The 14,292-nt window shown below is 41.3% G+C and overlaps 1 protein-coding gene across 1 annotated transcript in view; it reads left to right on the top strand.

Annotated features, from left to right (window-relative positions):
* The window catches only part of cdkal1 (CDK5 regulatory subunit associated protein 1-like 1), a 255,705-nt gene that overhangs the window by 79,529 nt on the left and 161,884 nt on the right, over positions 1-14,292 (top strand). The window contains exons 5-6 of the mRNA XM_069656482.1: positions 712-808; positions 6,649-6,697. Coding sequence (XP_069512583.1) covers positions 712-808; positions 6,649-6,697 — 146 coding nt within the window. The remainder of the gene's footprint in view (positions 1-711; positions 809-6,648; positions 6,698-14,292) is intronic.

Below are 14,292 nucleotides of genomic sequence, written 5' to 3'. Positions count from 1 at the left end.
TTGCAGGAAAGTTTCACAGAACGGTAACACGGTGTCCTCAGGCACACAGACCATTATTGAAATAGAAGTATGAGCACTTCATGTTCCAATGATGGCCTTGTGAACGTGCGGACATTACACTTCAGAGTGACGTTTTAGGACTATTTTCTTCTTAATACAGACGTTCGCAAATACAGACCTGTTAGACTGATTTATAGAGCTCCTCAGGTATTTTTATATTTCATACAGGATGCAGACATGAGACCAGTTTGTATGTGTGTGTGTTTGCCTCTCTGCATGCCTTTTAGTCCCGTCCATCCCGTATACCTTAACTAACTGTTTAGGAAAAACTATTTTTTAGAACCTTTTGTCGTGGTGAAGCTTCTTGTTTAACCTCCATTGAATACTGCTATTCAAATATGCCCGCTTTATAATGTTGTAGTGAAGTTTCCACCATACAGTCACACACGGTTACATAGGGAAGCCTAAAATGCATGTGTAATAAAGTGGCCAGTCCAGAAACATTAGAATTTATGGTTGACATAAAGTTTTGAGACGACAGCCAGACAGCAGTGTGCTGGTGTGGTGCCAGCTGCCTTTTATACCGTCGTGTTTATTACACGCTAAATGAAACTTTTGGCTGTGATTGTGCAAACAGTTTGTGTGAAAACGCCTCATTTTCTTTAAATGTTAATCTCTTCTTCTCCATTTTCTTGGCACTTGTTTCCACAGAAAAGCCCAGGATCAGCAGAAAAAGGTGGTGGTAGCAGGTTGTGTCCCCCAGGCCCAGCCACGGATGGAGTACCTCAAAGGACTCAGCATCATTGGGGTATGTGTGTGTACCTTAACTTATAGAGGGGATAATCTGAGTACTTCAGGCATGTGTTCATGTCATGTCTGCCTTTTGTCAGGGTGTTGCCCTTCCTATGTCTTTATTTGTGTCTAATGGAAAACCTTTTACGAGGACAGACAGACACACATGCACACACAGACAGTTTGACCTGTCATTCACCTGGCTGACAACCTGCTGTGTCCGTTCTATCCCGGCTTCCCTGCCGCTCGGTTGATCAATAGACCCCCCTGGAGACGAGAGCAAGACTATCAAGATGAACATGATGGGAAGGAGAAAAGTAAGACAAAGTGAAAGACGGATGGATGGAGAAAAGTTGGAGGGGTATAGCGGGTGAGGAGGGGATTTGAGGGTAGTGGAGGAGCCGGACATAGGTAGGAGAAAGATAATAATCTTAACGTACATGAAAGATGAGAGCCAGAGGTAAGAAATTAAACAACATGAAAGCAAAGCATACAGCAGTTAAAGGACCTGCATGCGGCCTGTAAATCATTGTTGTTGATTTATAATTTGTCTGCAAATCATTGACCTTAGTGCTTCATGTAAACAGTGTCTTTAAAGTAATAATCTCGAAGATTTTCTTGTAAATAAATGTCTGTTAAGTTACTATCTATCACCGAATGAGGTAACACAATGGTGATTGAGCCCATGACGGATGAAAGCCTTTGCATTCGCAGTACTACAGACTGTGGCGACTTTCGCAGAAATAATCCCAAGCGGCGCCCAGTTAGTGACGCGTTTTCCATCACCCAGCAGTGGTTGGTCTGCCAGAGAGGGTAGGCGGAGCTAAGCAGCTGCTTTTCCGTTCTCTTCAGGTGTTGCAAGTAAACAGTAATCTACTGAACAAACAAAGAAAAGATCGATGACTACAGATACAACTTCAAAAATAAGTGAAAATCCAAAGAAAAAGAAACAAATTTGACGCTCAGATGAAGGAAAACAGTTACAGCCGGAGCCAACCGTGAACGTCACACAAGCAACACAGTTTAGATATCTGGTGTGCTCCAGCAATTACCGTTTATCGCCATAGGTGCCGCCAAAGAGAGCGTAACAGAGATCTTCGAGATTATAACTTTAAGACAATTGAGAAAACTAAAGTTAATTAATGAGAATGTTTTCAAGTGTGTCTTGTTTTTATTATGCAATATGCCGCCAACTTTATTGATCATAAATGCTAATCAGTCGGATAAACATAATTCTAACCCGTTTAAACATTAACCCAGAGACTATCTACATGTCCAGGTAAAATTTGGGGATGCAGCGATTGAGAAAATCGGGGCCGATACCGATGTTTAAAACAACAATTTTGCCGATACTGATGTGTTTTTCAATAACTCAAATTCTTGTAATTATTAATGCCCTTGTCTGGATAAGGGGCCAAAATTTACTTTAAAAACGCTATAAAAAATTTAATTTATCCAGGCCTTCATCAGAATTTATTTAGAATCACCTGAATCAACATTTTTCAGTTCTTACAAATCCTAACAAAATCGATCTGAAAACATAAATACTTTTATGTTACAATTAAATTTACTGCACAATTAAAGCAGTTAAATAATAAAAACTTCGGCTTCTAATTTGCCGATGGGCTGATGTCTGTCCACACGGCCGACATCGGCCGATTCCGATGTTAAGCTGGTGCATCCCCAGTAAAATTATCCCATAAGTCCTTTTATCCATTTCGTACTACATGACTTTCTTGTCCTCCACATGCAGATTATTTAGAAAGATCAGGTGTGTTGACCCTTAAGCCGTGCAGAGTTTAGATATGAATGATGCAAAGACTCCATTACATTGTCCCTCATCACAAACAGGATTTTTATGTTCCCTTTTCCTTTTGGAGGTGACATTGGACAGTCTGTTCCTCCAGTTTTATAGATTTCATACTGTGAAGTGAGAGAGTGGATGGTTACACTTTCCAGAGAGAACCAGGAGACAGCACAAACGTGTTTCAGCTAAAAAGGGAAATTAATTTTACCTCAGGGGAGTCATAGAAATATGCAGATATAACAACAGGAGGGTTAAAAATATGCTTTTAACTGGATTTGCTGCGTATTTCAGATTGCATTCCACCTGCTATTACATTTCCATTTATAACCCTGTGGTGCAGTTATGAGTAGACTGTCGCTCAAACTGTGATGTGGAAGAATTTTCTGATTGTCGGTCTGTTTCAGCTCAGTAATTACAGGAGTAAACAAAAGATATGCAATTTTTTTCATTCCTCATTAAATCATTAATGGTGTTTATAATTAGGGAATTAGTGATTGTCTATCTGCTGTCACTTTACAACCCTTGTAGTTATGAGTGATGTGTAATACAAACATGAATGGAGTTTTATTTCATGTTAAGGAAAGCTAAAAAAAATACATATACAGCTGGTTATTTTAGGAGTATCATATATGCATCTATTCTTTTGTTCACAGAGAAACAAGCTTTGCCTTACAAATCACCACAGAAGACCTTGATCTGATCTTTACATAATGCTGAATTTATTTGCTTATATACAAACAGAGTGCCTTGTTGAAAACAGGGATAAATGAAACAGTCCAATACCCAACGCTGATGACTTCCACTGTCTTAAAAATAATGCACAGGGGTCGTCTGAAATGTTACGTTAAATATCCTTTACCATGAATAATGTAATTCCATTTAAGTCAACATGCCACCGTGTAACATAATTACATTCAAATCAAGTGGCATGTATGTATAATATAATTACATTCAGATAAACAGGCTTGTATATGTAATAGCCTTCAGGGCGAGGCACGAACATCTGGGAAGTTTACCACTGCCGGTCCTTTCATTGTCATGAGTAGATTATGCACACACACAAACACACCGATAGGCTTATGCATGAACAGCCACACATGGTAACTCAGACAGAGGTGTAGCACACACTCCCCCTGTGCATCCTTGGTAGTTACAATCAGCCACACAATGACAGTGACAGTTGGTGGTTTATGCAAATCAGATGCAAATAACCAGTCGTGAATTTGTATATTGTGATTGCACTAACGGCTAGATAAGGGATGTAGTTAAAAAAAAGTGCTTCCTGTTGAATTCATTCAGTTTAATTGACCCTTGTGTCAGCTTTTATGTGCGTTTCTGTTGTGTTTTCTGTCTGAAGCTGCTGTGAAGTGAATGACAGTGTATTGTGTGAAAGGTACACAGACAGTCACGCAAGCCTTCTGTGTTTCACGTCTCTGAACTAGACATGTCACATCCTGTATCTGAGACACATCACACACACACACACACTCGCGCACACACACACTCGCTCACAGTGCTGGCTAGGTAATCAGAGGATTACAGTGGGTAAGCAATGTTGTAAACATGAGAAGCACGCACATCAGTGTTTTCAGAGCGCAGTATGTATGCATGTATGCCTTGTGTTTGCTACATTAGTGAATTTGATGAGCCCAGTTATTGTTCTTTTTTTGATATTTAAGCCCAATTACTCTCAAATCATGTAAACTTAACATTACAGCTTATTGAAACTATTATTATATTATGCAAATGACCTTTTCTGTTTGTTTCTTTGTACATAAGTAGTAAAAAGGTTTTCGTTTTTTTTTTATAGTGCTTAATCCATAAAACAGAAATATATCTTAACCGTAGTGTTCGTTTAGTAACGACTAATCTCTTTTTGTAGGCAGGGACGTAGATTTTAGGGATGGCAAGTGTTTTGGTTTCTGTTTGTAGAACACTTGTAGTCCGAGTAATATTGACCAATCAGCAGGCTGCGGTGTATGCAGGAGAGCAAAAGCAGGCGAAATGTAATCCACTGTAATGACACCCCGGCTCCCATCAGCGTCATCTGACAACTATTTTCCTTCTTATTAATCTCTATAAACAGACATCTGCATGCTAACAGCTAACAATCTGTGCTCGATCTAAAATCCAACTTGAGATACATTTATTTTACGCTATGTCACGAAAGCCGTTCAGATTTCCTGACTTCCACGAATGCGTTAGAAATGATATAACTGAACTCCGTTCAACAAACATCATTTTAAAAGTAACGTTTTCTTCTCCTCTTGAGGACAGACCTGACAAAGCTTCATTTGTACTTTTTGCTTATCTGCATCATGATGTTCAGATTTCGACAAACTTAAGACCCGTTAATTACAACGAAATAAAATTAACTGCACGCAGAAAAGGAAGTCGTTCATCATGAACCACTGGCTAAACCGGACGTGCCTGACATGCACACCATTTTCCCCAGAGGCTATATCGTCGTCAGACTATAGCCGATGGGATCCCAGATTGACTAACGACAAACCCAGCTATTGAAACATGTCTTACTACTTGTACTCTTTGTCTCTCTCTCTCTTTCTTTCTCTCTCTCTCATAGGCTTATTGTGTGTGTATATACTGTATGTGATTGGCATAGAATACACCTGCTCTGTTCTATGTATGTACAAGACCACCTTTTGGAAAACAGTTTACTTGTGAATGGCAATATGAAAGTGTTATTATAACACGTTATCAAAAACAATAACAAAATAATCAGGTTAGTTTAAAAAAATGTTTCTATAAGTAAAACTTATCAGGCTGGTTTAAACAGGATTCAATAAGAACCTGAATTAAACTCTGAATTCATCAATTAAATGTAAATTACATCTGACGCATACTGTGTGTTGGACACCTGCTGCTGCACTCAATGATCCCAGATTGCCTGACCATTAGAAGAAAAAAGGTTTTATCTCAGTGTGTAACATGCATATAACTGCTGCCTGCAAGGCACAGTGTGCATCTGTGTGAGTGTGTTTGGAAGAAAGGCTTCTCTGGGTAATGGGCCTGGAGGCATTCAGAATGGCTGCCACAGGCTAAAGCACAGCCCTCTAAGAGTGGAGAGAGGGAGTAAATTAGAGGTGGGAGGAAGAGGAAGAAATAATGTCAGGAGAAATTATTCTTCCTGCTTCACCATGACTTCAAAACTATCTTGTCACTCTCTGTGGCAATGATGGTAGATAGTTAAATCAGTTCTTCAGCAGAAAACTCCTGGCTCCTTTAGTATCCAACACAACCTCCTGTATGTCTGGTATTGCATGTTTTCTGTACATACATTAGAGGTGTTAGTATAGCTTTTTACACTGCCAGTTCAAGGCAGGATTATTACGCCTCTGTTACGTTCCGTCTTCTATGTAAAACACGCGGAGGCAGAATGGTAGGGCGAAGACGTTCCACCTCATCGGAAGTAGTAACAGGCGAAATGGCGTCTGTGTAAACTGCAGAGCCGGCAGGGCGGAACAGCGCCATGTGTGTGTATTTAAAGCATCCGCTGTTTACACCTCGCGCACGTTTTGCTTCCGCAACGCCCGAACGCTGTGTAAAAACACACACTGGGGCGGCTTTATGCCGGTGTTACGTGGTCCAATGTAAAATGACAAAGGTGGCATGAGGACGATGATTCGTTTCAGCGCAGATCTGCAGGGTTTTTCTCCATAGATTGGAATGAAGAGAAAAAGTCTCTTGCTTGATCGTAACATAGTTCATAGTCATAACACCAGACTGTGTCTCTGTCAATACATAAAATAAGTGGTGCTCCAGCTGCATAGACACCTCGTGGCATTTAGAAAATCTATATCACTTAATCCTGTCTGGAGAAAACTTTGTGTGATTGAATCTGTTCGTGCTTGTTTGTGTGTGTGCACACTCCACATTGCCTTTGTGTATATTTACATGCAAACCTTGTTTGAATGTGGATCAGTATATTTGTGTTTGTTGGTTGTCAATATCAGGCTTTTGTTTGCCGGGTGGACTTGGGTTTGTCAGCATCGATAAAGTTTTCCCTCGTGTGTCTGTCTGTGTTTCAGGTCCAGCAGATTGATCGGGTGGTGGAAGTAGTGGACGAGGCTGTTAAAGGTATTTTAGCACACACACACACACACACACACACACACACACACACACACACACACACAAACACACAAACACACACACACACACACACACACACACACACACATAAAACACTCACTCTTTGAGTGAATAAGTAACAAAGCATTGATCAGCTGATGAATGGATGAATGAACGGATGTCCTTTGATCGTTGGAATAGGAAATGAAGATGAATGATGGTTTTCAGTAAAGCAGAGCACTAGGACCAGAAATGACTGTCTTGTGCAGCAATATATCACTTTCCTGTAGACTGGTACATAATTAGATCATTCAATTACATTATTTTCTGTTTTTTCTCACAATTAACACTTTTAAACATTTGATTCTCTTATGTCTTAATAGTTTTGCGACGATCAACTGTTTTTAGGGAGCTCTGTTTTGTTCAGAGTGCAGGGACATACTTTTAGGGCCCTCTCCCCCGCCGGTCAGCTTTCACATTAATACTTTTGTACTGTACCCATGTACACTTGCAGTAGAACCCCTAAACAGAAGGTGGAGGGAATGCACCTCAAAAACAAGAAGAAGAAGAAGAAGACGAAGAGTATCATCAACTACATAACATTGTTTATGTTGTCGTTCCAGTGTCGAAAAGCACACAAATCGCATGATCCCATGCCCATACAATGGAGCCGACCTTCTCACTATGCCTGCTATTAGTCATGTGTGTGTCACCGTAAAACGTAGTACGGATTTACCGTTATAGAAGACAATTAGAAAAACAAGTGATACAGGCTGCAACTCGCCCATTACTTACATACTGTAATGGGTAAGTATTAATGCTCCCACTTGCTACTACTCATGATTTGTTGTAGCCTTTGCTTTTGAGATAAATTTTGCATTGTTGTGATGTGAGCAAAGCAACACCTGTTCTGTTCTGTCGCACTACAGCTCAATGTCTCTCCTGTGGCCGTTAGTTCTCCTCATCCTGGCCTGTTCCTGGTCTCTTTGACGCCTAGGAGGCTTATAATTATAAGCCTGCGGTCCGTCCGATGCGTATGAATGAAAAATTTCTTCATCTGCAATGACAAGACTGGCATATGAATCCATATTTATTAATGTTAAACCCTTCGTAAATCGGCAGGACTCTTTAAGTACGTCACATCCGGTGGTTTGTTTTCATGCGTAATCATAAGACAACGTACAACAAATGACTCCAGAAGCCACTGTGCTGTATTAATTCATCCAACGTGCAAGTTGCTCTTTAAAGGACATTACATTTCCTTAAACGAAACGCATACAGCAACTTCCTTTTCACTTAATAGCTCAGGAAGATAAATGCTTTAGATGAATGTTTCTAAGCACCTGATCAGTGTCGCTTGCAGATCCTAATCCCGTCTTGCCGTCTGAGTAGCTTGTTAAGTGGTCTTCTCCGTCTGAGACGCTCACTGACAGCGAGACGGACTCACATGGCAGTGATTAGGTCATCCATTTAAACTGTTAGCGAACCACCGCACTTAACTGTTTAATGAAGGTCAGGCAGAGTTTACAGTGTGAGAGTGTCCAGTCAAGCTGTCATGCACCCCCAGCTGTTCTCTAATAAAGAACAGATTGAGCTTACACTGCATGCGTGTGTATGTGTGTATGACTGACTAGTTTGCACTGCAGGCCTTACTCTAATGAAGGACAGCTGAACTGAGGCTTAATTTTACAATGTGTCATCAACCCTAAATCGTCTGGCTGCACATACACATACACACACTCGCGTTCACACATGCACCCTGTGACTTTTATCCCCCCCTCTCTTTCTTCTCCGTGATTTGCTCATTCTTTCCTTTTTCTTCCCTTTTCTTTTTCCTCCGGTTCATCAGCATCTTTTGATCTCCGTGCCTCCTTTCTTCTTCTTCTTCGTTCTGCCTTTCTCTCCATTCTTCCCTCCTTCCTCCACCCCCTCCATAGAAACTAATTTCCCCGGTATCATTACAGTTCTTTATGACCTCGTATAAACTGAGAGCTGTTATTTCAGCTCGGAGGCCTGGGCATAAACCTTTAAGCTCGGGGATTTGCCTTTCGTAATGGCTACTAAAATACTTACTTCAATGAACAGCTAATAGACACACCAAAATTGCTTGCAGGTCTGTTTTCCACATGACAAGAGTACTGGTATGCTTTTATGACCTTGGTTCTTGAGGTGTGAGACAGTCTATTCAAAGAACTCTGCGAGGTTACTTCACTACAGTAAAACTGCTTTTAATTGTAGTGCATGTACCTAACATAAAGCTCCTGTTACTACTTGTTGTAAATGACCAGGCTTTTTTTTATCTGTTAGTTATCTCAGGTTGTCCTGCTGAGCATGCACATAGTACTTTTCATTTACACAGCCATACACATTACAACCGCTGCCTTGTGTCTCGGTGCTTGCCACTGTGCAGCGTCAGTGATTTGGTGGGTAGTGTTGTTAATGCTGTCACAAGCCTTTGCTTTTCCAAATCAATTATTTTTCTCAGCTGTGCCAGATGTGGATTTTCTTGTTAACAACAAACAAAGCTTTTGGATTTATCTTGTATTCCAACTCCACTGGCAGATCCATAAAAATTAATTAATGACACCCGTGGACACACATTTTTGCAAGGGCATCAAGCCACATGTCTCTTGGTGATGCTCAACAAACAAAAACACAAGAATCACTCGTTATGTGAAGAGTGAAATCGCAAAGAAGCAGGGTTTTCGTACACGAAAGGCTCCTTAAGGAACGCACACTCCTACTGAAGTCGGATCTTAGTAGCATTAATAAATAACCGCCATACCTTTTTCTTTATAGGGCCGTTTGGATGTCTTCCTTTCTTTATTGGCCTCCTAATATTGATCTTCTCTCACTGGGATGATAGCCTCGGATGATACGATTTCACCCGACATTCTTTTATCTTTCAGGAACGAATTAGATTTAGTGTGTGTGTGAGTGTGTGACAGAGGAACAGGGGGTCAGAAAAGGTTAGACGGGCTAATGTATCTACTTAGCTACAGATCAGAGGCTATATGGCATCCATATAACCTCATGATCCTTATTTCACCAGGATAAACAAACTGTTTGCGTGTATCAATGCTGGAAAAAAATAGTATAAAGACGTGACAGTCAGACAGGAGGAAATGAAAAGCGGGTACAAAGAGACAAGCTGATGCATTCACATACATTTCAAGTCATCTGAAGCTACTCTGAACAGTGTCTCTTAATGCTCAGTGACCTATGCGAGAGTCCTCTGTGGAGGAGCTTGTCACTGTCAAGCATCAAAGCCTCCTGTATGTCTTTTTAAAGCAAGCGCTCTTTAGAGATATTTGCATGAAGGCACAGCAGCGCTCCACCAAGTAATATATGTGATGTTCACCTTAGATACTCCACGTTAAAATTGATTCGTCTGACATTTGGTATAAAAATAAACTGCTCCTTCAAAGACAGTCGTACATATCTAATAGCCTGTTATATATCGAGAGGACATATGACGAGCATTACACCCCTCCTGTCCTCATCTGCCACCCCCATCCCCCGATCCTGCCTGCTGCTTTACAATCAGACCTGGGAGCACAACAAGACCCACCACTTATGAGACATCAGACACAGGTCAACAGGTCAATCTTTTAGCTCCCTACCTCTCTGATCCAACCATCCGTCAGGCTATCCTGTACATCTTTCATCTGTGATGTATTTCTTTTCTATCATCGCCCGACCATCCATCCATCTATCCCTGCCTTCCCTCCCTCCTCTTCCCTAGCATGTTATAATGGGCAGTTATGAGTGGATGGAAGGATTTATGTTGGTTTGTATTTATGAAGGAGAGAAACGAACAAAGGAGAGAGGGATTGGAAAAAACGCAGGAGGGAAAGGTTGAGGGCAGTCAGTGACTACAAAATGTGCTGAAGGGTGTGTGTGTGTGTGTGTGTGTGTGTGTGTGTGTGTGTGTGTGTGTGTGTGTGTGTGTGTGTGTGTGTGTGTGTGTGTGTGTGTGTGTGTGTGTGTGTGTGTGTGTGTGTGTGTGTGTGTGTGTGTGTGTCTGGGCTGCTCCTCACAGCGGTTGGCCTCTCTAAACTCTGTAATTGAGATGACAAATAGGGCGGCGTTCTTCAGTTTTCTTCAGCAACTCAAGTTAGCTTATTTTATCTCTTTATTACCATTCATGGTCCCCTCGGCCCTGAAATTGAATTTGGCTTTTGGCACACTCCTGGAGTGAGTCCTTGCCTGGAGTGAGATTATTTCTTGAGCCTGCGGTGGCAGTCACACAGACAGCGTTCGTGTGGAGATTTACGAGCACAAAATTGATGGTAAGACGACTATAAGAAAAAGTTGATGAGCAGGAACAATGTCCAGCACGATACTGATAAATGCCTTTTCCTGACATGTCTGTGTGTGAAAGAAGGTATTCTAAACTTTATTTACCCACAGTTAAAGTTGTTATATCGAAGATCTCAGTTTCCTTCTCTTTGGCAGCACCTATGGCGATAATCGGTAATTGCGGCAGCACACTTCCCAGATATTTAAACAGTGTCGCATGTGTGACGTCCACGGTTGGCTCTGGTTGTAACTCTTGATTTTCCTCGCTGATGGTCGCTTTCCTTTTTAGACTGTTTGCCTTCATCTGAGCATCGAGTTTGTTTCTTTTTCTTTGCATTTTCACTTGTTTTTGAAGTTGTATCTGTAGTCATCGATCTTTTCTTTGTTTGTTCAGCCATAGTAGATTACTGTTTACTCGCAACACTTGCAGAGACCGGAAAAGCAGCCGCTTAGCTCCGCCTACCCTCTCTGGCAGACCAACCACTGCTGGCTGATGGAAAACACTTCGCTAATTGGGCGCCGCTTGCGATTTTTTCCACAAAAGTCGCCACAGACACCCAGTCTGTAATACTGCAAATGCAGGGCCATAGGCTCAATCACCATTGTGTTACCTCATTCGGCGATAGATCGTGACTTAACAGACATTTATTTGAATACAAATCTTCTCAGAAATAAAAGTAATGTCAACTGGAATTTTGAACAAGAAATCACTGCAATCCTTCACCAAAAGGCCCGAGCCAGATCTTAATTCAAGGTTTTTTTCTGCCCCTCAATCTGTGCATCTCCCAAATATGAGCTCCAGAGTCCATTGTTGAACCTCACCATGCAAACCTCTGTGGGTTGGCTCGTTCTGTGAAAGCATCCCACAGGTTTTGAATTTTAACATCCAGTGTGATTGGTGCAATGAGTATTATATTGTGTCTTTTTGTTGTTATTCATGGCAGACAGGTTAGGTTCACCTGTCTTGTGGAAATGTTTGAGGTTGCTTTCGGTGAAGAAATAATTGACCCCATGTTTTCACTTTAATTTTGACAAAGTGATCAGTATTAAAGAGGTTCAAACAAAAGGGAACTAATTTCTAATGCTTTTAAAAAGGGAGTCGGGTTGATTGGATTTTAACTTTAGGCCTTGAGCCATTGTGATCAAGAAATAGTGCAGACACTTTAATTTCCCATTAATTTTTTGGCCTTCAAAATGTTTTCTTTTCTCAACTTTCTTCCCCCTCTCACATCGTACGTTTGAGCTCCTACTCCTAAAATATTAAAAACTGCAGTTCAGGAGCAGTGGAACTACGAATCTTATCTATTAAACGCAGTGTTATCGAACGAATGAAGTGATCGATCAGTAAACAGATGGAGCAAAAGATACAGAGGGAAGAAAATAAGAACATGCATGATTCTTAAATCAATGTTTTATGAGCAAAAGCGGCCACGTTGATGGCTAGCTAGAAGAAAGCATGGCCGAATGTGCTCCGAGTCCCAGCTGTTTTCCACGAGGGAAGTTTTCTAATTTCCTTGCTTGTACGGGGATATTACAACCAGTCACGCCCCACCGATTGGCTCTTTGTCCTCCTCTGGGGCAGATTGTCATTTTTATCTACCAATTGATAGCCATGCTTCCTGCCCTGAGCCCGCCCTCCCAGGAGACCCATGTAAAGCGGATGAAAACAGGAAGACAATTCCATCCCTCAGCGCCTCCGTCTCGCACAGCCTCTAGCTGGTCGCCTATTAGACAGAGAGGAGAGACCACTGCATCCCATGTCTGCATACCAAAGGCCAGACATCATATGCTATTAGCTATCAGACTCAACTCAAACACTTCTGTGACAGTGTGATATCTACTAAGTGGCACTAGTTTATTAGTTGTTACAGTTTGCAGAAGGTAAAGAATCCGAGCCAAATAGCCCTCTTTATTTTGAAGATTCAGCTGTTTCCTGTCTGTCTTTCATGGTTTTCACATGTATTGACAATCTTGGATATGAAGTTCTTATCCTACTTCTTTATATGTGTATTCATGTTCTTCTTTAGATAACTTATAAAGCACCTGCTGCCAGAGGTCAGAATATTCTGCCATTAAATGTGCAGCTCCTTTGACCAAACCTTTACCACTTTATATCTGCTCTGATGTGCTGCTCTGACCCTTCTTGTATGCTGTTCAAAATACAGCTGCATAGATCATACAAGTTTATTGAAGAACTACTTTATATGTCCTTTGTGGGTGAAAGGCTGTACGTATATGTTTTGTGTATGTCAATGTGTGTTTACTGTAAAGAGACGGACGGCGCGTCTCCATCTGCTCTCATTGTACAAAATTGAAGCCAAAACAGCCCTGTGATAGGCGATGCCATCTTGCATTGGTGATGTCATTTCGGGTGGAGCCGCTGTAGCCCCTTTCCGCTAACCAAACCACACACTTAGCTTAACGAAAATAACAGCAAAGATCCAGCACGTCGGCGTGTTTAACAGCAGAACAGCTTCTTGTGTTGGTCTGAAGCAGACGTTCACAGATATGTAAACTTCAATGACTGAAGTGATTGTTTTAGTTACGTCTCCTCTCACCGATCCTCCTCTACTCTGCTAATCCAGAACAGATCGGCTGCAGGAGCCGTATTTGTCAACAGAGCTGTCAATCATCATTTTTACAGCATCAAATAACTAATTAAAACTAAACTTGTAAGAAAAACACTTAGATGTAAATCAGCATGATAAGAACTTACTGTAATGACAGAAACCATGTTTGAGAAAAATGTATTCGAGATGTATTTTCATTTTATAGTTCATATAGTTCATGTCCCATCTGTTAACATGGAGAAGGCAGGGTTCATGACCTATACTGCAGCCAATCAGCAGGGGGCGCGCAAAATGTTTTGGCTTCACTTTTAGAGAGCTGTCATGTCGTCCATCTTTTTATACAGTCTATGGTGGATGCAGAAAAAGGAAGTGATCAAACCATCCAAACATCAAACATCCATCCAACTTTTTTTTTTTTAATCTCTTATTTTGTCTCACTTGTTTGCCAGTGAACATATGAGGGGCGGCTGTGGCTCAGTGGTGGAGTCGGTCGTCTTTCAATCGGAGGGTCGGAGACTCAATCCCCAGCTCCTTCAGTCTAACATGTCGAAGTGTCCTTGGGCAAGATACTGAACTCCAAATGAACCCCATACCCAGTGATAATTGACTGACAGTTAGGCACTTTACTTTACTCTGCCATCAGTGTATGAAAGTGTGTGTGAATGGGTGAATTTGACATGTAGTGTAAAAGCAGCTTTGAGTGGTCGCAAAGACTTGAAAAGTGCTTTA

The sequence above is a fragment of the Semicossyphus pulcher genome, unplaced genomic scaffold (assembly GCF_022749685.1).
Source record: "Semicossyphus pulcher isolate SPU_LCO1_2020_fin unplaced genomic scaffold, fSemPul1.0.p SCAF_9, whole genome shotgun sequence".
In the NCBI taxonomy this organism is placed as follows: Eukaryota; Metazoa; Chordata; class Actinopteri; order Labriformes; family Labridae; genus Semicossyphus; species Semicossyphus pulcher.
This window is presented reverse-complemented; position numbering and strand designations above follow the sequence as displayed.